The sequence below is a fragment of the Anomaloglossus baeobatrachus genome, chromosome 5 (genome assembly GCF_048569485.1).
Source record: "Anomaloglossus baeobatrachus isolate aAnoBae1 chromosome 5, aAnoBae1.hap1, whole genome shotgun sequence".
Lineage (NCBI taxonomy): Eukaryota > Metazoa > Chordata > Amphibia > Anura > Aromobatidae > Anomaloglossus > Anomaloglossus baeobatrachus.
In genome coordinates this window covers 136,966,132-136,993,148 of record NC_134357.1, presented here as the reverse complement: position 1 = coordinate 136,993,148, position 27,017 = coordinate 136,966,132, and the positions used below count along the sequence as shown (strand labels likewise).

Here is a 27,017-nt window from a genome sequence, read left to right as displayed (position 1 = left end):
TTTTGAAGATAGGGACAAATTTACGCTTCTCCAGTCGTCTGGAACTTCTCCTGTTCTCCAAGAATTTTCAAAAATTATTAAGAGTGGTTCTAATATTTCCTCTGCTATCTCCTTCAGTACTCTGGGGTGTAATTCATCTGGACCTGGGGACTTGAATTCATTTATGTTAGCTAAGTATTCCCTCTCTATCTTTTTGTTTATAGATGGCCTGGATTCTTTTAATCCTTCATTGCATTTGTTACTGACAAGTATCGCACAACAAGTTATTAGGTTTAAAGCTGTTATTACTTCTTTCACGAGTGATCAATCTTAATCTTGGAACTTAATAATTATTTAAAAGTTGCATTTTGTTTTACTCATATTGTCTTCATCATATATTAACGTTAGTTGGATAATCTGAAATTTCTATTTGGAACACATTAGGGTGAGGGTCGGGTGAGGAAGAAATATGTTTCACAGCCATGTATGTGGAGCATAACTGATTTACTCCCCCTTGTAAACCAATGCTGATTTTGAGTGTTAAGTTTATTTTCATTGAGTTATTTATAACAACTTTAAACATTTGAAGGTTGAACTCTTGTGTCTACAGTTTCATGCTACTCTCTATAAAGGAAGGAATCTGTTCTCCTGGTCTCCCTAAGGAGGATTTTATCTACAGTATTAACTAAAAAGAAGAGAGCATCGAACAACTGATTTTAAAATGCTTTAGTTAAAGCAGCTATTTAATCAAACAACCCATATATCCAAACAGCAATCTTGCAGAGAAAGCACACCCATAATTTAAAATGATTGATCCAATAATATCACATAGATTTTCTGTTATCAGAAGAAGACATTCTGGCAGAGCTGCAGATTGGAAGGCATGAATCCAGGGTGAGGCCAATATCCCATCTTCTGCACTTTACAGAAGCACTTCAAATTTAACGTCGGAAAGGTTTAAGGCAACTTTATTCATGGGGTTAAGCTTGAGGTTCACACTTGAGAGTTTTGGCATGCACTTCAAAGTCTCAATAGGAATATCTAGAAAACAGAAATGATAATATAGGGAAATGTAATTATTTGGATTTAAATTCCTATACAACATATTTATTTGCACTTTTCTACAACTATTATACTCTAAATGTATCTTTCTTAGGGTTTTGGTTAAAAGGAATATCCAGCCATTTTTAACTATTACTGCTGAGAGATATAAAAATTAGTGTTGCACCTTATGAGACAGTTCGAAGTCCCAAATCAAACATAATTAAAATCTTTTGAGAATATAGTATGTAAGAGGACATAGACAACTGATAAATACCTTGCGCATAAACAGCATGTGGCCCCCTTTCATCAGCATAGTTCAAAATTACTTTTTCGCTTATTTATGTTAAAACAAATCTCTATAAAACATTGACAAAACACCAGTAGTCAAGGTTAGTAAAAGGGCTAATGTGACCATCCCCGGTGATGGCAGGTAAGGCATTAATGATGTGATGATTTATGATTTGTCTATGATTAAAAACATCTGAAAAAGTGCTTTTCTGTATCCTGTCTTGTCGCACTGTGAGGCTTTTAAGATGGAACAATAAACTGAAGTTTTATCTACATTTGGAACCCTGGATTGTGCTATTTCTGTTACCATTTCCTGCAGCCTAATCCTTCCGCTCAGGGCTGTCCAATCTTAATGTCGTGTGAGCTGTAATTTGCATTGTTATCTATTTTAAAGTATTTATGGTTACATCTAGGGGTGATCCAATAATTTGAAATCCAAATTCACACATTTTTCTAAAAATCTTAATTCACAGGCACGCCATTTGCTCTGAAAAACGTGTTCTAATACCCTGAGGTTTTCTAGGACTGTCTCCAACTTTTTTCAATCTCTTTAATGGAAAAAAAGCCTTAGCAATGTCAAATTGACCTCACTACAGAAGATTTCTAGGTAGTAACCAATAGAGCATTTAATAAAACAGTAGATTAAAGACACTCTATTGTTTTTCAAAGTAAAAAAAATGATCGAAAAAATATTCTTCTCAGTCATTTGTTTTCCAACAGATGCTTCAATTCAGAACACCGATTCAAACTTGCAGTGTCACTGTCAGAGGTAACATCTTCCTGCTGTCATTGAGATGCGTGATATGTCATATAATCCATAGTGACTTCCACTTCATCCTCATGAATGCACTTGCTGGAGACAAAGGAGAGCAATTCTTTGGTTGTCCTACTGTCTAGATAGCTAGTGGAGGTGGTGCTGCTGCTAGCTCCAACATTTTTACACATGGCATGAGGTTATTTTCTTTTATACTACTAAGAGACAATTGACACTTTTTCTTTTAGGATACATTTTTTAAAACACTATATTTAACTTTTGACAATATTTTCATTCACAGTTATTCAATCCTTGCCAAAAACTGCATAAGAAATGCTCTGTAAGTACACAACCAAAAAGCCAGCATCTGCAGCAAAGTGCTCTAGTGGTGTGGCATGTAGAGGTGTACAATTTGACTAGCAAAATAGACCTGCAAAAAAAAACTTGCTTGCAACACACACACCTTGTGAGATAGACAGCCACAGTTAAGGGAAACCTGACAGGTCCCCCATGCCCTCCTCCACCAGCATTTATATATTTATTACTAAATAACCTGTCTAAAGAGCCCTTTATAGTGCCTGACAGTTAAACTCATATTGAAAGTTTTCATAAAGTCCTTTTTACATATGTAAATTATCTAGTTGATGAGGCAATGGTTCCCCAAACTAATAGGCCTTCTTCCGCATGTTATCACACCCCAGTGGGCATAACATGATTTTCAGAAAGCCAGTGTCTTTGCTAAATGCTAAATCTGGGAGCTAAATCAGGCCTTATTTTTGTGTCTACATCAATTCTAAATAATATCCTTTTGTTTTTTTGATAACCTTTGTAGAGTTGAGCGCGGTTCGTGGTTCGTGGTTCTCCAGTTCTAGGTTCGAGTGATTTTTCGGCTGTTCGAGATCGAACTAGAACTCGAGCTTTTTGCTAAAAGCTCGATAGTTCTAGATATGTTCGAGAACGGTTCTAGCAGCAAAAAGCAGGGCTTTTTACAGCTACAGTGTGCAGGAGCCATCGCTGGCAGCCTGCCACAAGCTGGTAACCAAGATAAACATCGGGTATCCAAGCAAAGCGCTTTGGTTAGTAACCCGATGTTTATCTTAGTTACGTGCAGGAAGCCCACACTTTCCCGCTCAGCTCGCTCCACCCCCTCCTGCCCGCGGCATGTACACATACATACACATACACAAACACACACACACACATCCACCCCCTCCCCCCCCCCCCCGCCCGCCCGCCCGCCCGCTCGCTCGCTCGGCTTACCTGCGGTGATGAAGTCCCGCCATCCCGACCTCAGCGCTGTCACTGTCCTCCATGGCCGCCGCTTGTCACATCACCTATCGCTTCCGACCCGAGACTGACACTGGCGGTGACGTCACGGACCTCTCGCGATACTTGATGTGAAGGCGCCGGTCATTGACCTCAGTGACAGGGGCTGTCAGTGTGCTGGAGATCAGCGCAGGTAATGTACCTCACTGACAGCAGCACTTGTCACCCCCCTGCAGTGACCTGGGCTGACCCATTGATGTTAGCTCAGGTCACTGCACTGCTCTCCCAGCCAATGGGGAACATCCTGCTCTTCATTGACTGGGACAGTGTGCATCGTCATGGCAACCCCTTGGATTACACCAGACCTGGATTTGTTTTTCAATCTAATAAATTGGTTAAAGAGGGAATGTTTTGGGGAGTGTTTTTTCAAATAAAAATGTGTTTGTCGTGTATTTTTTTTTTATTACTGACTGGGTTGGTGATGTCGGGTATCTGATAGACGCCTGACCTCACCAACCCCAGGGCTTGATGCCAGGTGACATTACACATCTGGTATTAACCCCAAATATTACCCCGTTTGCCACCGCACCAGGGCGCGGGATGAGCTGGGGCGAAGCACCAGGATTGGCGCATCTAATGGATGCGCCACTTCTGGGGCGGCTGCGGCCTGCTATTTTTAGGCTGGGGAGATTCCAATAACCATGGACCTCCCTAGTCTGAGAATATCAGGCCCCAGCTGTCTGCTTTACCTTGGCTGGTGATCCAATTTTGGGGGACCCCTACGTGTTTTTTTTTTTAATTATTTATTTAATTTAAAATAACAGCGTGGGGTGCCCTCAGTTTTGGATTACCAGCCAAGGTGAGGTTGCCAGCTGTGGTCTGCAGGCTGCAGCCGTCTGCTTTACCCTAGCTGGCTACAAAACTAGGGGGAACCCTATGTCATTTTTTTTTCATTTTTTTGGCTAAATACAAAGCTAAGCACCCCTTAGTGCCACATGAAAGGTACCAAAGGGTGTTCCACTTTTTCTCCATTTTTTTCTCCACTTTCTCTCCACTTTTTCTCCACTTTTTCTCCATTTTTTTCTCCACTTATTCTCCACTTTTTCTCCTCTTATTCTCCACTTTTTCTCCACTTTTTCTCCACTTTTTCTCCTCTTATTCTCCACTTTTTCTCCACTTTTTCTCCACTTTTTCTCCATTTTTTTCTCCACTTTCTCCACTTTTTCTCCACTTTTTTCTCCACTTTTTCTCCTCTTATGCTCCACTTTTTCTCCTCTTAATCTCCACTTTTTCTCCACTTTTTCTCCACTTTTTCTCCACTTTTTTCTCCACTTTTTCTCCTCTTATGCTCCACTTTTTCTCCACTTTTTCTCCACTTTTTCTCCACTTTTTCTCCACTTTTTCTCCTCTTAATCTCCACTTTTTCTCCTCTTATGCTCCACTTTTTCTCCACTTTTTCTCCTCTTAATCTCTACTTTTTCTCCTCTTATGCTCCACTTTTTCTCCACTTTTTCTCCTCTTATGCTCCACTTTTTCTCCACTTTTTCTCCACTTTTTCTCCTCTTATGCTCCACTTTTTCTCCACTTTTTCTCCACCTTTTTCTCCACTTTTTCTCCTCTTATGCTCCACTTTTTCTCCACTTTTTCTCCACTTTTTCTCCACTTATGCTCCACTTTTTCTCCACTTTTTCTCCACTTTTTTCTCCACTTTTTCTCCTCTTAATCTCCACTTTTTCTCCACTTTTTCTCCACTTTTTCTCCACTTTTTCTCCACTTTTTCTCCACTTTTTACTCCACTTTTTCTCCACTTTTTCTCCTCTTATGTTCCACTTATTCTCCACTTTTTCTCCACTTTTTCTCTACTTTTTCTATGGTCGGTCTACCCATTAGCTCTGCCATGCATAGTGTAGCTCTACACCTACTGCACATGTTACTTTATGATTGACATCTCTTTCGTACCAGAGCTGTCTAAGTCTACTCTGACCCCATATTTGTCATTACTATATTGTCCTTGTACTGTATTATGACATTTGTATCATGTGTTTCATTTCTTGCTGTGTTGCAATTTTTTTGCTGCATCCCAATTGTACCTCTACATTGTTCGAGTTTATGTTATTGTTCTCTCACTCTTATGTGATACTGATTATTGTCATTTTTCATGATTACATGCAGATAAGTCCAATCTGACGAAGGCTCAGGCCGAAACGTCATTTGTAACTTGTTTTGGACAAAAACATATATGCTTATGAAAAAAAAATTTTCTTAATACGGACCAATAAAGAGTGATTTTGCATTACTATCCGTTGTGACTTACTGACTTAGTCTGGGAGATATAGAGTGCCGAGGTTACTCACTAATTTTATCTATTATTACCTCTGAGCACCTATATACCAGTGAGCAGAGCTTCCTCTACAGTAGTTCTCCTGATTAGGCATGCCCTTACCTCATGAGCAGGGCATTGCAGCTTTGGTAGCAACCATTACGACATGGACTCTGCTGCTGTGGACCCGGGGAGAGTGAGTGCAGATTCATTGCACCCACACTCCTCACATGAAGGGTCCGCACTCCTAGAAAATGGGGGATACGTTCCCTGAGTGTCTCCCCCCCATATTCTAGACGGTCCAGAGTCGTCGTGGGACCCCTTTATTTTTTTTCTTACAATAAATTGGTGAAAGAGGAAATGTTTTGGGGACTGTTTTTTCAAATAAATTTCTTTTGTCGATTTTTTGTTTTTGTTAGTACTGACAGTTTATGATGTTGGGTATCTAATAGACGCCATGACATCACAAACTGCTGGGCTTGATCTCAGGTGACTTTACAGCTAGTATCAACCCGATTTATTACCCCGTTTGCCACTGCACCAGGGCACGGGATGAGCTGGGGTGAAGCGCCAGGATTGGCGCATCTAGTGGATGCGCCACGTCTGGGGTGCCTGCGGCCTGCTATTTTTAGGCTGTGAAGGCCCAATAACTATGGACCTTCCCACCCTGAGAATACCAGACCACAGCTGTCCGCTTTACCTTGGCTGGTGATCCAATTTGGGGGGTCCCCTACTTTTATTGTGTAATTATTAATATTTATAAAATAATTATAAAAAAGAGCCTGAGGGGACCTCCACATTGGATCCCCAACCACGGTAAAGCTGCCAGCTGTGGTTTTCAGGCTACAGCCGTCTGCTTTACCCTAGCTGGCTATCAAAAATGGGGGGACCCAACGTAATTTTTTTTTTTTAACTATTTTTTAAATAGAAAAAATTAATGGGCTTCCCTGTATTTTGATTGCCAACCAAGGTAACGGCAGGCAGATGGGGGTGGCAACCCATAGCTGTCTGCTTTATCTGCGCTGAGAATCAAAAATACCGCGGAGCGCTACGTCATTTTTTTAAAGATTTATTTTTACAGCACTGTGATGTCCAGCAATCAAAATACAGGGAAGCCCATTTTATTTTTAGTTATTTAAATAAATAATTAAAAAAAATATATGTTAGCTCCCACTGCATTTTTTGTATTGCTAGCTAAGGGTAATCCAAGCAGCTACTGGCTGCTAACCCCCACTGCTTGGTGTTACCTTCACTGGCAATGGAAAATCCAGGGAAGCATTTTTTTTTTTTTTTGCCAAAAAGCTACAAAAAAAGGACGTGAGCTTCGCCATATTTTTGTATGCTAGCCAGGTATAGCAGGCAGGTGCTGGAAGAGTTGGATACAGCGCCAGAAGATGGCGCTTCTATGAAAATGCCATTTTCTGAGGTGGCTGCAGACTGCAATTCGCAGCAGTGGGGCCCAGAAAGCTCAGGCCAACCGGTGGTGCGGATTCCAATCCCAGCTGCCTAGTTGTACCTGGCTGGACACAAAAATGGGGCAAAGCCTACGTCATTTGTTTTCTAATTATTTCATGAAATTCATGAAATAATAAAAAAAGGGCTTCCCTTTATTTTTGGTTCCCAGCCGGGTACAAATAGGCAACTGGGGGTTGGGGGCAGCCGTACCTGCCTGCTGTACCTGGCTAGCATACAAAAATATGGCGAAGCCACATAATTTTTTCAGGGGGCAAAAAACTTCTGCATACAGTCCTGGATGGAGTATGCTGAGCCTTGTAGTTCTGCAGCTGCTGTCTGTCTGTATGGAGAAGAGCAGACAGCAGCTGCAGAACTACAAGGCTCAGCATACTCCATCCAGGACTGTATGCAGAAGTTTTTTGCCCACCAAAAAAATGACGTGGGCTTCGCCATATTTTTGTATGCTAGCCAGGTACAGCTGGCAGCCACGGGCTGCCTCCAACCCCCAGTTGCCTATTTGTACCCGGCTGGGAACCAAAAATATAGGGAAGCCCGTTTTTTTTAATTATTTCACTTATTTCATGAAATAATTAAAAAACAAATGACGTGGGCTTCGCCCTATTTTTGTGTCCAGCCGGGTACAACTAGGCAGCTGGGGATTGGAATCCGCAGCACAGGTTAGCCCGAGGTTTGTGGGCGCCTCTGCTGCGGATTTCAGTCCACAGCCGTCCCAGAAAATGGCGCTCTCATAGAAGCGCCATCATCTGGCGCTGTATCCAACTCTTCCAACAGCCCTGGAGCCGGGTGGCTTGTTGGGTAATCATGAGTTAATACTGGCTTTGTTTTACCAGCCAGTATTAAGCCAGAGATTCTTAATGTCAGGCACGTTTGACCCGGCCATTAAGAATCTCCAATAAAGGGTTAAAAAAAGACACCACACAGAGAAAAAAATACTTTAATAGAAATAAATACACAGACACATTAGAGACTCCATCTTTATTACCCCTGTCAGCCCTCCACGATCCTGCTCTTCTGTCTTCTTTCTTTCTAGTGTAGTAGTAGTGACGATTGTAGTGAGGGGCATCACTTGGGGCTGGGGAACCTCCATCCTAACTACAATGCTCACTACAATCGGGAAGCAGCGTGCAGCCTTCACTCCGTGAGTGATCACTGCTGGCTGCTAGCGGTAACGCTGACAGACGCGTTACCATAGCAACGGTGCTCCCGGAGCCGCGGTTAGCGGTGACGTCACCGCTAACTGCGTTGCTATGGCAACGGTGATCTCCGTTAATGACCGGCTGTGTCAGCCGGTCCCTAACGGAACGGGGAGTCGACTGTGTGCTAGAGTATGTCGCCGGTACACGGCGATACACATATGTGCACCGTGTACCGGAGAGATGCACTCGCAGGTCCTACATGACGTGTCATAGTCATGTGACCAGTCTGTAGCCAATGAGATAATAGCCACGTGACTGGTCACATGGCTATTTTGACGTCACGATAGGTCCTGCTTCTCTGCTGGCAGTGCAGGTCATCGGGAGGATTCAGCGATCATCGGATGGAATAGCGGCAGGAGACAGAGTGCAGAAGGGATCGCGAGGACCGGTAAGTGTTATGGCAATGTTTATTAACTGTTTGTGTACATTTATCATGCATTTTTATGTGTTTGTGATTGCCTCCCATTCTAGCCTATACGTTCGAGTTCGGTTCGTCGAACGTTCGACGAACCGAACTCGAACGGGACCCCCGTTCGGCGAACCGACCTCGAGCCGAACCGCGACCGGTTCGCTCATCTCTAAACCTTTGTGCTTTATGAAGTCTTGAAACATTGAAACAGGTATTTCTAGACAGATGATCAGAATTTAAAGCAGAGCAGCTTAATCACCAATAGCAGTTATCACCCTGAGTATCTTCTAAGTGTCTTGCAGTTCTATAAAATGCTTCGATTTATAGTGGATCTTCATTAAAGTATGATCTTTTCCATAATTATAAAAAGGGTTTTTGGTATTTCATTTCTATGTCTTAAATCTCGAGTGGCAATTATTTGAAAGTTTTCTTGTGAAACGTGAAATAAGCTTTTATTTCACAAAGTCTGAAATATAGGGCTCAGTCACACGGCCATATGACTCGCCCAAGGATCACATTACAATGCTCGGCGGCTCTCCTGACCAGAGTGTGATAGGTGCATAGAATACATGCTGTGACGCTTGAATCAGGAGAGCCGCCAGCTGAGGTGAACATTACGATGTGATCCTCGAGTCATACGGTTGTGTGACTGCACCCTTAGGGGTACGTTGCACGCTGCGACATCGCAAGCCGATGCTGCGATGCCGAGCGCGATAGTCCCCGCCTCCGTCGCAGCTGCGATATCCTTGTGATAGCTGCCGTAGCGAACATTATCGCTACGGCAGCTTCACATGGACTCACCTGTCCTGGGATGTCGCTCTGGCCGGCGAACCGCCTCCTTATTAAGGGGGCGGGTCGTACGGCGTCACTGCGACGTCACACGGCAGGCGGCTAATAGGAGCGGAGGGGCGGAGATGAGCGGGATGTAAATATCCCGCCCACCTTCTCCCTTCCGCATATCCTACAGGAGCCGCGGTGACACCGGTAGGAGATGTTCCTCGCTCCTGCGGCTTCACACACAGCGATGTGTGCTGCTGCTGGAGCGAGGAACAACATCGGACCATCGCGTCAGCGTAATTATGGATTACACCGATGATACGATTACGACGCTTTTGCGCTCGTTAATCGTATCATCTAGGCTTTACACACTACGATGTCACCTGCGATGCCGGATGTGCGTCACTTTCAATTTGATCCCACCGACATCGCACCTGCGATGACGTAGTGTGCAAAGTACCCCTTAGACTGTGAAGAGCATTGTACAATAGTACAAAACATACTTCGCCCAAGACAAATCCTATTATCAAAACAGGGATAGGATTTCCTTTACATGGAGTTTTTTCGCAGAGTATTTTCGGGCATGTATTCTTTCTCTGCTTTTTAGTGGCTTTTTATTTTTGCATATGCGTTTTTAGTCTTTTTTTTCTAAATGCATGCATACAAATACATCACACTTAAAGAATGTTTAGTTTGCAGTAAAAGCAAGAGATACCCAAAAGTAAATACATACCGCTAAACAGTCACCTGTTAGTCATTAGGACATGGAAATATTTTTAGTGGTATATATTTTTAGTGGTAGATATTTCAAGCAAATTCTGCTGCAGAAAAATTTGCTTGAAAAAGTGCCAAAAAAAGCAACAATCTAGTGGAACTACCCATATACTATATGTTAACTTTATGGTCATACCATAATCAGGCAGAGTGTGTGAAAGATTATTTTCAGCCCACAGAATGCACCTACTGCATGCGCATGTACAGCAAGGGCTACACGGTGAAAGTTATTGTGCGCCATGAAGACTGCATTGTTTTATCGCAACATCACATCAAATGATTGTTCAGCAGCCTGCATTACCATGACTGCAATATGGCTGTGGGGAATGTGTGGAAAAATAATCCCACACTGTTGAATTTTTGGAGACAGGTCAACAATGTTTTTACCAACTCAGTTTATATGTATTCATTTCTATGCAATATGCCTTTTTAACAGCCACGTTATGGCTGTAAAAAGCAAAACCACTGGTAATGTGACACTAGTAATTAAAGTGCTTATCTACTACTTTGATATTGGTAATCTATCCTTAGGATAGGTCATCAATGTCTGATTGGTCGGGGTCCGACACCCCACGCCCCTGCCAATCAGCTGTCCCTGGTGCCGGGAGCAGTTGGCCAGAAATGCTCTGTTCTGAAGTTGCTCCGTTTTCTGATAGCGGCTGGGTATTGCACATTCACCTCATACTGATTTGAAAGGGAGGTGGATGTGCAGTTGGCAATGCAGCTCCGGAACAGAGAATTTTCGGCCACCTCCTGCTGGCACCAAGAACAGCTGATCAGTGGGGTGTCGGGTGTCAGACCCCGGCCGATTAGAAATTGATGATCTATCCTAAGGATAGGTCATCAATATAAAAGTAGTGAACAACCTCTTTATGGCCAAATGACCAATGTTTCACTGTTTAACACTAGTCTTACACTAAACACAGAAGATGGACACTTTGTTTCTTCATGGTACAGCTATGGATGATAATGGCACATTCTACACTTGTCAAATACTGATTAAAAAAATGGTCACCTATACAAAGAACCCTTAGTTATGAAAACCTCCATGCACAAATACAACATCAAAAATGTATGCCAAAAAAACAGCCTGTTTTTAGTGTTTTTGCAGCATTTTTTAGCAGTTTTTAGAAGTGTTTTTATGTTGGCTTTACCTACAATACATGTTAAATAAAATTAAAAAAATGCTTTGAAAACACAGTAAAAAATACTGTTGCATTTTTTGTAGATTTTTTCACTTTCTCATTGCTTTCTATGGGTGAAAAAATGCTGCAAAAACACAGAACAAATTGACATGTACTATATCCTTTTTAAAGATCAAATTAACTGTATTGCATGGAATATTACCGTAAGTGATGAAAAAACACCCTAAGCACATCCCGTTTTGCTCTAACTTTAGAATGTAAGCCAGGAAAGCTCCTGACTATGTATGCTCGATGTGCTCTGTGTCTTACAAGAAACCATGATACCTTTGTCAACAATCAAATAGGCTTTTCTGGGAATATATAGTTTTAAAGAATGATTGACATGTGACAGAGGCTTAGATGTGTGACAAGAAATCTCCAAACAATATGGAACCGATATGTATATCTCTCATATCCTTGAGGTTATACTTTCTATGCTGAGAGTTGTTGGAGAATCTCATCATTTCAACAAGGTGGATTTTCTCTTTAAACATATGTTAATTTAGTTTAATGGATTTTGAAGAAGGAAACAAATTATTCTCAGTTTCATAAAATAAAATGTATTCATATTCTTTGTACAATCATATACTGTACTTACCTGCCCTAGCCTTTCTCCCTAATTAATGGTTTACACCTTGCAGTGAACCATCTGTATTTGCTCTCATGAAGTCTTGTCTTTATGATAGACTTAAGGGTGCTTTACACACTGCGACATCGCTAGCTATTGCTAGCGATGTCGAGCACGATAGCACCCGCCCCCGTCGTATGTGCGACATTTGGTGCTCGCTGCCTTAGCGAACATTATCACTACGACAGCGTCACACGCACATACTTTGTCAGCGACGTTGCTGTGACCGCCGAACAATTCCTCCCTCAAGGGGGAGGTGCGTTCGGTGTCATAGCAACGTCACTGTGGCGTCACTAAGCGGCCAGCCAATAGAAGCGGAAAGGCGGAGATGAGCGGGACGTAACATCCCGCCCACCTCCTTCCTTCCTCATTGCCGGTGGACGCAGGTAAGGAGATGTTCGTCGTTCCTGCGGTGTCACACATAGCGATGTGTGCTGCCGGAGGAACAACAAACAACATCGTACCTGTGGCAGCAACGATATTAAGGAAAGGAGCGATGTGTCAATGATCACCGTTTTGGAACGATTTTGCGATCGTTGATCGTCGCTCCTTGATGTCAGACGCTGCGATGTCGCTACCAGTGCCGGATGTGCATCACTAATGACGTGACCCTGACGATACATCGGTAGAGATGTCGCAGCGTGTAAAGCACCCTTTAGATACTGAGACACCTAATTCCTGGAGAGTATTCATCACTTGTGTGGATGTTGTGAAGGGGTTTTTCTTTATCATAGAAAGGATTCAGCAATCAACCGCCCCTGTGGTTTTCTGTGGATGTGCAGGACTTTTTAAGTTCCCAAGCTCACTAGTGTGTTCTTAATTTGCAGTGTACCAAACTGTTGATTTGGCCACCCCTAACAATTCTGCTATCTCTCTGATGGATTTCTTCTTTTGTTTTAGCCTAATGTTGATCTGTTTCTCTTCCATTTAGAGCTTCTTTGACCACATGTTGTGGCTTCAAAGCAACAGCTTCCAAATAAAAATGCCACACCAGGAATCAACTCCAAACCTTTTACCTGCTTAATGGATAATGGATTAACAAGGTAATAACTCATGCAGCCCACTCAAGAGCTTTTGGTCTTTTGCAAAAAGGCAGCTACATATTACAGAGCTGTAATTCCTAAACACTTACTCCAATTAGGATGTGAATTCCCTCAAATTAAAGTTGAGAGTCTGCACTTTAAGCTCATATTGATCAGATTGATTATATAACTGTATCTTGAATATGTTTTAGTAAATAGCTAAATTTTGTGTTACAGTCCAAATATTTCTAAACCTAACTGTATATATAGTTTAATCTGAGCAGTTTTGTATCTCTATCAAGTGAATGCAGTTAGTCTGTTTCCTGGTCAACCTCAGCTACCACAGGGCAGGTTTCTGGTCCAATATACTTTTGTAAGAAATAAGCACATATTAAACAAAGGAACTGGTGGCAGTATACCTAGTAACCAGAATCGGATCACCCATATTAATTGATCAATTCTGGCTCCTGTTTAGGGTCTTGGGAAAGAGAGGTGGCACACCAGAAGGTAGCATGGACCGGACTCAATCAATTCCATGGCTCCTCTAACTGTTACGGGTCACTCAGCTGCCTTCCGGACTGGCGCCCCTCTACCTTGCTCAGGTGGTGAGGGGGTGTGGTTATTGAGGGAATTCATCCTGGAAAGAGGTGTTTGTGGAACCCCATGGATAGATGTATGTCACAAATTCCCTTTATAGTTAGATACAATTGCTCACTTCTTTGCATCCATTTATCGTTTTGACCACTCAGATCATAATCTCACCAATTTCATTCAATTATATTGTTTTTTTTGGTAATAATATTTTTCCCTATCTGAACAAACATGTTTTTAATTTAGATATTCACTTTTGGCTGGTTCTCTTTCGTAATTTAGTAATGCTACTTATATATGTCTTCATTGTTGTTTGCGATGTTCCTAGATGTGCTTGGAATTGGGCTGTATCGATCTGTATATTCATGTTGTTTTCAGAAACTAGTGCCATTCACAGCCCTTCCATGTGTTATATTATGTGCATGTATAAGTGATACTGTCGTCACTGTTGAATCTACATGGAAGCGAGTTACAAAAAATCAGCATTTACTCGAATGCAGATTTTTGTAATATTTGAGTAGAAGTCAATTCCTCTCATTTTCACTGATCTGTTTTCATCTTTTACTTTATGTCCCGATTATCTCTCGCTGTGTAGTGATTTGTGATGGTTCTACTAATTGAGCGTTCTCCCAGCTCTGGAGGCTAATATTAGGCTATGTGCCCACGTTGCGTTCTGTCCCTGCAGAAATTTCTGCAGCGATTTGAACAGCACACGTGCACTTCAAATCGCTGCAGAAACAGTCCGTAATGAAAAGCCGATTTCATGCGCTCTGGATGCAGCCTCTCCCATAGACAGAGCGGGGGCTACATCCAAAGCGCATGAAAGAAGTGACATGTTGCTTTCTAGAACGCAGTGCTTCGGCAGCAGCCGAAGCGCTGCGTTCTAATACGCAACGTGGGCATGGATTAGGCACAATCTGCATAGATTGTGCTTGGGACGCATGACGCATGCAGTTACGCTGCGGTGCAGAACGCAGCGTAACTGCATGAAAATACACTACGTGGGCACATAGCCATAAATGTACTTTGCAGCAGCAGTTAATGTCAGTTTTCCCTTGCTGCAAGTTGCTTAATTGGAGCTCAGCTGCAGCCTTTTCTGACCATTCCCCTCCTTCTTAAAAAGGCCCATCAGCCACCTCTTCTTTGTAGTTGATAAAATTACATTCTACCAAGTCCTATCGTGGAGAGAGGGAGTTGTTTGCAGCTGCTGGTGCAAGTGTTGCTTTATGTTTGCTGTTGTTGTGGATCTCCCCCTTGTCTTGTAGTTTCTTCCCTTCTTGATTTTTCCCCTTTATGATTTCTTGTCTTATACTTCTGTGCTTAGGTGCAGTGCGATTGAGTTCTGTTTTCCACCCCCCTGTTTGTCTATTTTCTGAGGGGCAACCACTTTGATCCCGGTCCTCCCTGGGGGTGGGGGGAGAAGGGGTACTAGATCAGGGCTGCTTAGGATGGGTGGCGGCCCATACATCCTTACATTCAGAGGTAATTCTGGAATTAGGGATAGCTACAGTCTCCCTAGCCTGAAGGTCAGACCAGGTGCCCTTATTCTCATTACATCCATTCAATCACATGACATTTTAGCTATGAATGATCTCTTAATTTTGGCGTACACTTTATTCACGGACTCTCTAATTTTGGGAACCTGCCCTCACTCAGCTAACGCTAAATCCATCCATGTCAAGTGAAAATATCCATAGTTGTGTTATCTATATATATAATTGCCTTATTCTGTCTGTCTGTCTGTCTTGCTCCAAAATTGTGTCGTTACAGTGACAACTGTCGGATTGGCCGCTGGGCTCGGCCTGGCCCCGCCCCTCTACACGGATTGGCCGCTCGGCTCGGCCTTGCCCCGTCCCCCACATGGATTAACCGTTTGGCCAGGCCCACCCCCCGCTAGGCCACGCCCCGCAGGCGATGCCCGCTAGGCCACGCCCCCCGCACGCGCTGCCCGCTAGGCCACGTCCCCCGCACGCGATGCCTGCTAGGCCACGCTTACCGCACGCGATGCCCGCTAGGCCACGCTTCCCGCACGCGATGCCCGCTAGGCCACACCCCTCACACTATGTCTGCTAGGCCACGCCTCTCACACTATGCCTGCTAGGCCACGCCCCCTCACACTATGCCCGCTAGGCCACGCCCCCTCACACTATGCCCGCTCGGCCACGCCCCCTCACACTATGCCCGCTAGGCCACGCCCCCTCACACTATGGCCGCTAGGTTACGCCCCCTCACACTATGCCCGCTAGGCCATGCCCCCTCACACTATGCCCGCTCGGCCACGCCTCCCGCACACATTGGGCACCTGTACACCTCCCCCCCAGGGCAACTCCTCCCATTATACTCCTCTTTCCCCAGGATTACTCTTCCCATTATACTCCTCCTATTATAATCCTCCTATTATACTCCTCTCTGAGGGTTTCGCAGCATGGGGGATGGAGCACGATGGGGAGTGCAGCATGGGGGATGGAGCACGATGGGGGGTGCAGCATGGGGGGTGGACCACGATGGGGGGTGCCCAGAATGGGGGGATGAAACACGATGGAGGGTGCGCAGCATGGGGGATGGAGCACGATGGGGGGTGCAGCATGGGGGATGGAGCACGATGGGGGTGCCCAGAATGGGGGGATGAAACACGATGGGGGGTGCGCAGCATGGGGGATGGAGCATGATGGGGGGTGCACAGCATGGGGGATGGAGCACGATGGGGAGTGCAGCATGGGGGATGGAGCACGATGGGGGGTGCAGCATGGGGGATGGAGCACGATGGGGGGTGCAGCATGGGGGTGGACCACGATGGGGGGGTGCCCAGAATGGGGGGATGAAACACGATGGGGGGTGCGCAGCATGGGGGATGGAGCATGATGGGGGTGCGCAGCATGGGGGATGGAGCACGATGGGGGGTGCGCAGCATGGGGGATGGAGCATGATGGGGGGTGCGCAGCATGGGGGATGGAGCACGATGGGGGGTGTGCAGCATGGGGGATGGAGCACGATGGGGGGTGCACACCTCCCCCCAAAACACACACACACCGCCACACACGCACCGCACAACACAGCACACACACACACACTGGGAACCACAAACACCGCCCTACACAGACACCCACATACACACAGACAATGCTGCACACACACAACACACAAACACCGCGGCACACACAAATATATGCACATACCGCGCAACACACACATTGCACAAAAGATACCTCCCCCCAAAACACACACACGCACCCCACACAAAAACACCCACACAAACCGCACAACACACACAGCACCACACACACAACGCTACAGACACACAGCGCTCCACAAACAATGCAACACACAACGCAACACACAAACACCACTCTCTCACCCCCCCACCCAGACAACACCCAGAACATTTACAGCGCCCTACACAAACACTTGGCAACTACACACAACATCTATATATATAACAAAAATCATACATTAACTACACAATATGTAAATTCTAGAATACCCAATGCGTTAGTATGGGGCCACCTTCTAGTATTTAATAATGATTTTATGGTTATTTAAACCTTCAGCTTCAGAATCAACAATACCTTGAGGAAGACACCCATTGCGTTGGAGTCTCTTGGCCCTCCGCTCTCTTAAGTATGAAATTTTGCCCTTCTGCACTAGTCTTATTTATTCTGATATCTGGGTATTTGCATATCTAAAATTGGTCTTGGGTCCTCTGAGCTATTACTTTACTGCGCCTTGTGTATTTACCTTGAAATATGTTGTTTGATGCACAATTTTGCATTGCTACTTCTATATACTAGATTAGGAAGGGTCAAATGCAAATAGGGTCTTATCTGTGAAGCCAGTGGAGAAAAAGAACAGGACAAATAGCCTGCTCATCTGAAGGGGTTGTGTGACACACAACCACTATTGAGGTGACTGATGACAGCAGCAGCAGGCCTCACAGCATGAAGTTTAGAAATTGGATATGTAGGGTTAAAAGCCACGCTGCTGTCCACAAAGGAAAATGCTGATGCTTGAAAGAGTGATTTTATTCACTGCGTTTCAGAGTTAAATACTTTTTCATAAGGATCATCACAATTGTAATATCCTGATGAAGGAGTATTTAATTAAAAAACGCGTTGAATAAACCCACTCTCTCAAGCACCACCATACTTCTATATACTTAGAGGCTGGTGGGTGTGGGGCAGGAGCTTTGTGGAAGCTATTTTGTCCCACCTGATTGTTATGTTGCACAGTGGTCCATGTTAATTGCTTTTAAAGGCAGCCTGTCAGGTCCCATATGCATTCTGACCTACAAGCAGGGTGATGTGTGGCCTAGTAACCCTTTTCTACCCATCCCTGTGTTGTAATATGAATATATAAAAAAAAGTATTATATATTACATGTTCCCTATGTAAATGATCAGAGGGGCTAGTCCCTTGGGTGTTGCATTGCCCTGTGGGCGTTTGCATGGTTTCCGTGGTATCACACCCCTGTGGGCGTGATACCATGGATTTACATTAGTGATGTCACAGTGAGCTCCTTGAGATCCCGCGCATGCGCACTTACTATTCCCGCAGCCTTGCTATCCGGGTGCTTGTATGTCGGCTTCAGACGTGCACTGCGCATGATCAAAAGACTCCTGCGGTTCCGGTCATGCGCAGAGCGCGTCTGAGGCCGGAGAGCAAGCGCCCAGATAACAATGCGTGGGAATGATAAGCGTACATGCGCGGGATCTCAAGTAGCTGACAGTGACGTTGTTTATGTAAATCCATGGTATCACGCCCACATGGGCGTCATACCAAGAAAACCATGCAAACTCCCACGGGGCGATGCGATGCCCAGGGGACTAGAGCCTCTGATCATTTACATAGGGAACATGTAAGTAATGAAACTTTTTTTATATAGTCATATTACACAATATTACAACACAGGGATGGGTAGGAAGGGGTTTCTAGGCCACACATCACCCTGCTTGTAGGTCAGAACGTGTAAAGGCCACTTCACACATAACGAGATCGTACAACGAGATCGTTACTACGTCACAGTTTCTGTGACGCAAGAACGACTTCAATTGCGATCTCGTCATGTTTGACACGTACCAACGATTCACCCCCTGCTGCGAAATCGCTGATCGATGCCGAACAGCTTGGGCCATTTTTGGCTCGTTGGAGTCCTGCTGGGCTGCATGAATCTGTATGTTTGACACCCTATTTACGATTTCGTTGACGACCTAGATGAGATGCACGAAGGCGTGTTGTTGCGTCCCCGTTTCCACGCCCCTTCTGCGCCCATTGGTTGGCTCTGAGAACAATAGTGTGTAGTTACGTCGCCATTTCCGCACCCCCTCTCTGCAACGATTGGTTAGCAATGAGAACACTATTGCGCTCTGATTGGGTATCGCTTCATGCTTTGTTCCCTTTTGAGTCTTCTAGGAGCAAACCTGTGACTACACCCAGATTCATTCGTGCTTTGTTCCCGCTTGCTTGGTTTTCGGATCAAAGCTGCATCTTCCCTCATTCGTTCCCGAGCGTGTCGCTGTATTACAGATTCATTCGTGCTTTGTTCCCGCTTGCTTGGTTTTCGAATCAAAGCCGCATCTGCACTTGTATATCCCTCATTCGTTCCCGAGCGTGTCGCTGTGAGGATCGAAACTGCGATTATTAATAGATAGCATAGACGGCTGCATTTTCTGGACGTGGTAAGTCATTTTCGTAAAGTCTATGTTACTTGTTCCATGTTTTTGTTATAGTATGGAAAGTATTTGTGTTTATAGATAGTAATTATTTTTGCGGATCATGAAAGTGGTTGGTTGTTATCTGTATACATATTGCCTTTTGTGCGTCCATCGTCCTTTTATGTGTCCTTATCTAGTATTGCTGGTTATTTTGTCTCTCTGCTATAGCCGCCATTTTGTTTCTCTGACACAGTTACAGCCGCCATTTTGTTTCTCTGACACAGTTACAGCCGCCATTTTGTTTCTCTGACACAGTTACAGCCGCCATTTTGTTTCTCTGACACAGTTACAGCCGCCATTTTGTTTCTCTGACACAGTTACAGCCGCCATTTTGTTTCTCTGACACAGTTACAGCCGCCATTTTGTTTCTCTGACACAGTTAGAAGTGGTGCACTTCTATGGGGGCGGCCATTTTAGTGTCTCTTTTACACCCCCCCAAAAAATGTGATTGGTTTATAGCAACTTTTCTCATCTTTACATGTTTTTTTGCAGTGTGGACAACATGAACGACATGCATCGTGTTGTGCTGGGTGCTGCATTGATGTTTGAGGCCGGTCGGCTACGTGAAGTGGAACAGAGGCGTTCCAAACGAAAGCGCCGCATGTGGACCAGAGAGTGGCTGCAGAAGAGGTACAAATACTCCCACATGCAACTGCTAAGAGAGCTGCAGGAAAATAATCCTCAGGATTTCCGCAATTTTCTGCGGATGTCAGAAGAATCATTTAGCCTTTTACTCGAAAGAGTTACGCCAATTATTCAGCGCAAGAATACAGCGATGCGTGCTGCCATCCCGGCAGATGAAAGATTGGCAGTCACGCTGCGTTTCCTGGCCACCGGACGCTCCCTGCAAGACTTACATTTTTCTTCTGCAATTTCAAGGTCCCTGCTCAGCGTTCTTATTCCGGAGACATGTAGAGCAATTTTCCACAGTCTGCGTAACTACATTGAGTTCCCCAAAACTGTGGAGGAATGGCAGAAGATTGCCACCAATTTTGAACACCTTTGGCAGTTCCCAAACTGTGGTGGTGCTTTGGACGGGAAACATGTGCGGATCACTCAACCACTGAACAGCGGCTCCTATTTTTATAACTATAAGGGCTATTTCAGCATCATCCTAATGGCCCTTGTGAATGCCAATTACGAATTTATTGCTGTTGATGTTGGCATGAATGGCCGGGTTTCTGACGGTGGGGTTTTAGAACACACAGGCTTTGGTGAACGTTTGCAAAATGGTGAACTGCATTTGCCCCCCAACTCTGACACTACCGCAAACCTTAACTTTGTATTTGTGGGCGATGAAGCATTCCCACTTCATCCCAATCTCATGAAACCATTCCCCCAGAAAAGTCTAACGGCGGAAAGACAAAGGTTCAATTACAGATTATCAAGGGCACGCAGGGTTGTGGAAAATGCCTTTGGGATAATGGCAAATCGCTTCCGCGTTTTCCACACACCAATTAACCTGAGTCTACCATCAATAGACGCAGTTGTTTTGGCCTGTTGCGCCCTTCACAACTTTCTTCGACGGCGAGATGCTATTACGTACTGTCCAACAGGCTTTGTAGACTCTGATGACTTAAATGGCGAAGTGGTGCTTGGCGAATGGCATTCTGAAGATCCCGCAATCGCAGGACTTCACCCATTGGCGCCCGGCAGAAATACCGATGATGCGAAGGCCTGTCGAGAAAAGTACTGCCAATATTTTAATGGTCCTGGTGCAATTACGTGGCAGCATTAGATAAACTTGTTTTGAGCACATTTATTATGCTGAGTTTTATTTTCTTGTATTGATTTGTTTTAGAAACTTCCCTTCTTAATTTTAAAATATATGGTTACTTGTATTATGTTCATCACATTTATACTAATTTTAAAATATATGGTTACTTGTATTGTTATGTTCATCACATTTATACTAAAATGTCATTTTTGCAAAATGATTACTTTAATAAACAGTTGTTTTAACTTTCCACAAGATTTGTTTGTCATTCATTCACTATTAAGGGCTACTGTGGGGAGCAGTACCACCATTGCTGCCGTTACATCACCCCCGGAGGCCCCATACAGCAGCGGCGGATTAAGGTGGCGTCACGAATATAAAGTACAATCACCCCCACTGAAGCCATGACTCCGGCAACCACTTACGACCCCCAGACTAGTCCGGCCCGGCACCGGGTGTCATCACCGCTATCATTGGGCCTCCTGCTCCGGATCGCACATTGAGAGTGAGCGTAGCGAACAACAGCGTGCCAAAATATGTGCCAAACCAGTTGATTTCAACCACATATTACATATGGGTGCACTAAGAAGAAATTGCACAATATATTTTATGGTGAATTTTATCTTGATACCATAGTAGAAATGCTCAATGGTATGACTAAAATTTGTTTTTGGGTTTAAAAGTAAAATGTTCACTTTTAACTTCAACATTGCTTTTCTTTAGGTAAAACCCTGCAAAGGTTTATTTACTTCCTCAATTTGGCGTCCAGCTGTATGATGAATACATCATTTAGGGCTCTTGTACAATTTTGATTTCCATGTACCAATGCAAAAAAAAAAACACACAAATTATGAATATGAAGCCTTATATATTTTCATTTGGGGTTTTTAAACGGGGACGTTTGTGCGTCCCCGAAACCTTCAAACGACATCTCTTTTTCGATTTTTTATAATTGTATGTGCGCTCGCAGTGTGTGCTACCACGACCCCTTGACACAGCATTTGCGTCATGGCGCGATCTCATTTCTGCAGCAAAGATCATTCTGATTTGTTAAAAGTGCGTCGCACTTTCACCTTCAAACATAGCATTTGTAATATTTCACAAATCAACAATCCAGCCATGGCCGAAGATGTAATATCGGCGGCCATTGGCTGGAGCAGGATCAACAACGTCCACCCCAATCTGATTGGAGCTAGCGTTCACGTGACGCTATCCGTCGAATCAGATGTGAAGAGGCGTTACCGCGGGTGACGCAACTGCGTTTGCTACGTAGACACACCAGCGAACAATGGCGGCACGCAGGAGGGCAACAGCTTGGGGAGAGGCGGAGGTCCGGTACCTAATTAGAGAAGTGGATGCTCGCGATTATGATTGCCGTGAGGCGCAAGAGCATCCACTTCTCCATAAGAAAGCGGTATTGCGCAGGATCCAACGTGGGTTGAGGAGGAGATTTCATTTGGAGCGCACCTGCGCCCAGATCCGCAAAAAATTAGCGGATCTGCGGTACCGCTCCAGTGCCCGGATCTCTGCCATACAAGCAGAGTTACACAACCAAGGTAGGCGCAGATGAGTGTGCCTTGGCAACGTATAATGGTGTTCTTAAATATATATCTATTTATATATATATATATATATATATATCTATCTATATATATATATATATTTATTATAAAAATAAATATATAAATATATAATACATATATAAATAATATATATATATATATCTATATATATATTTTTAAATTAAATATATATATAATTCATATTAATTATATATAAATATAAATATAAGAAAATATACATATATAATAAATAATAAATATATAGATTTAAATGTATATATTTATGATATATATATATCCTTTTACTTAATTAAAATTATATATATATAATCTATTTTATAGATCGATAGATTATATATATATATATATAATACATATAAAATATATATATATATATATATATATATATATAGATAAAATTCTAAAAATATATTTAGATATATATAATAATAAAAATAAATATATACATATAATATATATATATAAATAATATATATCTATATATAATTATAAAAATATATAATATATTAATTATATATATATATAATTATAAAAATAAATATATACAGATAATATTTAAATAATAAATATATATATTTTAATGTATATATATTTATTATCTATATATATTTTTTGTTTTCTTTTAAATCATTAAAAGTATTTATATAATATATCGATCTATGTAATAGATCGATAGATAGATTATATATATATAATATGTAATAGATATATATATGAGATCTATTGCATTGAACGATAGATAGATTATATATATATATATAATATATATATAGATTATATATATATATATATATATAATATGTAACAGATCTATAAATAGAGATCTATTGCATAGATCGATAGATACACCGACACTTGTGGTACGGGCTAATTACACTGACACTCGGGACACAGGGAAATTACGCAGACAGTAGGCTCTCTACACCAAGATTTCCCATGAACTGACAACCCTCTATCAGCACACAGTTTTCATATGTTCTGATATACCTCTTGTCCTTGGCACCCAGCTTCGCCATGCTTGGCAAAACATCATTCCCTCACCACCCAGCTTTTCCCATATCAGAGAGAGCATGGCAAAGCCGGGTGCTGTGGGTAGTGGGTCTTTTTCCCTCAGCACAAAAAAATTCCATCTCCTGCTTGTATTTTGTCCCCCCTCATATCTAGTTCTCCAAATACAATATTGGCCCCCACATAGCCTTCCATATAGTATAAAGGGTTCCACATAACCCTTCAGATATTAGAATGCATCCCATAGTCCTCCATGAACTGTAATGAAATTCCTAGAGTTCTCCATGAAGTTTCATTCACCCCAGAGTTCTCCATATATTATACTGCACCACATAGTCCACAATGTGTTCAAATTCACCCCCATAGTCCTTGTATAAGGTAGGCTACGTAGTCCGCCATATATTTCAATGTACCCCCCACAGTCCTATATGTATCATAACGCAACCACATTAAACTTTATATTTTCTTAAGAACCCCCAGAGGAGCAAGGGGCCGCAGAGGAGGGAGAGCATGTGCCCGAGCCCCCGGTGGATCTACAGCCACCAGAGGAGGAGGAGGAGGAGGAGGAGGAGTACCACCCACAGGGGCCACCGGCCGGATCGCCCCCCGGTAATTTTTTAATATAACATTAACGCCATATAAAGTACAAAACAAAAAGCTGTTGAGTACTATAAAGTGTTTTTTGTTATCATAGATGCGAGTCCAGGCTCCATAAGTGAGTCTGTATCGGACGAGGGGGATAACCGTAAGTCATGAATCTCATTACGCGAAGGACACTGTGAATAAATACTGATTAGGGTGTCAGGATAGCGTGATCATGGATGAGCGAATTAGAAGACACTGTGTGGAGAAGATGGAGAACAAAATTTCTCCATCTTCTCCATTGTGTCATGCAGATGTCATCTGAGTGTCGTCCAATGGCTTCCACACACTCATCAAGTTGCATGGTTTAGCGCGATACGAATATTGCATCAAATTGGGACCAAGCCGGTCTGAGAAAAAAATTGCAGCATGCCCAAGTTTGATCCAAAAAAATCTGATGTGAGTGGCCCCATAGGCTTACAACTACAATGAAATATACATTACAATATCATTTTTCCATTATATTTACCATTTCTTTTGCATCCAATTCTGGCTCTGACCTAAAGCGCGTTATTAAAAGCAAACTGAAATTTCACTCTAAATTCGATATTCTTCGTTCCTTGCATAATGTGTGAAAAAAGTTCTAGCAATTCATCTGGTAAATTAAGAAGCTAATGCACTTTGAGAAACTAGTTGAGTAATGGATGTATTCTATGCTTAGAAAATTGAACTTTATTTCAGATATTAAACTATGATTTTTTTTAAGCTCCATCTAAGTCCAGTATTTTAATTATTCTATTGTCATAGTATGATCCCAATGAAACAGTGATTAATATTTGTCCGACAGCTTTATTTTCACTTTCATAAATCTTGGTAACACTCTCCTTGACATTTAGTATTGTAGCAAACACAGAAACATTCTAGTATAATGCCTTATTACAGCACATAAATTTATTGAACGAAGTTAATGGAAATCTGTCACAAGGTGTTTGCCACTTAATTTGATAACATAAACAGAGACGAAGAGACCCTGATCCCAGTAATTTGTCACTTAGTGGGCTGCTTGCTGCAGTTTTGATAAAATCACAATTTTATCAGCAAGGGATTATCACCAGAGGACTACTAAACCTGCTACTATGGTAGTCCTCCATACTCGTGAGCACTATATAACCCCACCCCCAGCATTGACTTTGTATACTGGAATCTGCCAATCAGTGGTGTGGGCGTGGTTATACCGAGCTCAACATTCCAAGAACTGATAAATCTGCAGCAAAGAAAACATTGATTTTATGAAAACTAAAACAAGCAGCTCAGTAAGTGACACATCGCTGTAATCAGGGCCTCGGCCCCTACATCATGCTGCTCTCCGATGGGGAAGCAAAAACCATGTGACAGATTCCTTTTAAAGAACCAAGCCAATTTACAACTAATTATGTATACTAGCAGAGAAAATGTTGCATCTATTAATGTGAGCTAGGGAGAGAGAAGGGGGAGAAAAGGCAGTAGCGACTTCCCTGGATAGACCCCACGGTACTTCAAGTCAGGGGTTATCCGAAACAAGAAGTGCTAGGAAGGCGAGTTAATGGTTACTCTCAGATCGGCCTGAAGGAGTTCCTGGTTCCACCTGGTTTATCTCAGCATCGCCCGGGTTACCGCACGATAACAGCAAAAGTGAGTAAAACAAGTTGAAAGACTTTCTGGACTGAGCCTGAGTTATTCTGGGACCTGTTGTTCTACACACCCGAGCCCCTGGGGCCAGCCTCACTCACGGGAGGCCATATCATCTGACTGCAGACTCCATCAGCCCCAGACGCTCGTTAAATCTGCAGTGGCGGTCACCCATGTCCCTGACCGCAAACCGTGAGTGACGTCACGACTTATATATATACAAAACCGACATACCTGTTGCTATATATACCCAAAAGAAGACCCTGTGGCATCCCTGAAGGTGGAATGATGACCCTGGGGCAACTACTGCAGGTGGGCTTCACATATGCTACTGAAAGAAAGGTAGTTGAAGAAACGGAGGATTTATTGTAATAAGGAACCAGTATAAGGGGTGGGAAGGAGAGTTTTGAGTAGACCGTATGTGAAGCACGTGGTCATTGTATGAGGAAACAGTATAAGGAGGGGTGAGGTAATTATGTGAGATTATAGTATAGGGAAGAGGGGGGGAAGGTGTGAGGATACAGTATGGTATGGGGGAGTAAAATATGTGAGGAGACAGTATGGAGAGTGGGGGAAATGTGTGAGAAGACTGAGGGGGAAATATGTGATTAAAGAAAGAAAAATGTGAAGGGACAGTATTGAGAGCAATGGTGTGAAGAGACAGTATAGTGGATAAAGGTATGAGTGGGCACAGTATAGAGACTGGGTAGTGTGTAGGGGCAGTATAGAAAGGGGGCAGCATGGAGGAAATGTGTGGGCCTATCAAGGAGAGGACAGTTTGCAGAGGGGAGAAAGTATGTGTAGAAAGAACAGTATAGAGATCTTCTCGTGTGTGGAGGAAACATGACAATCATGACAACATGCAGTGTCCAAGCTGTGAGTATTCAGAAGTATGCAATCACAGAGTTTCTGTAGACTTTCATCACAAATCAGGATAATCCCTTTAATTATAAATGTATGCACCGTAGCAAGCTCAATCCTAACAGCGTGCAATAGTCTCACTGTCAGCATTCAGCTCTGCTTTCCAGCTCAACCAGTCATCAC

At 43.1% G+C, this 27,017-nt stretch overlaps 1 protein-coding gene across 1 annotated transcript in view; it reads right to left on the bottom strand.

The window, feature by feature from the left end:
• Positions 1-690: 690 nt before the first annotated feature.
• The window catches only part of LRRC20 (leucine rich repeat containing 20), a 706,926-nt gene continuing 680,599 nt past the window's right edge, over positions 691-27,017 (bottom strand). The window contains exon 5 of the mRNA XM_075348927.1: positions 691-1,020. Coding sequence (XP_075205042.1) covers positions 902-1,020 — 119 coding nt within the window. The 3' untranslated portion in view covers positions 691-901. The remainder of the gene's footprint in view (positions 1,021-27,017) is intronic.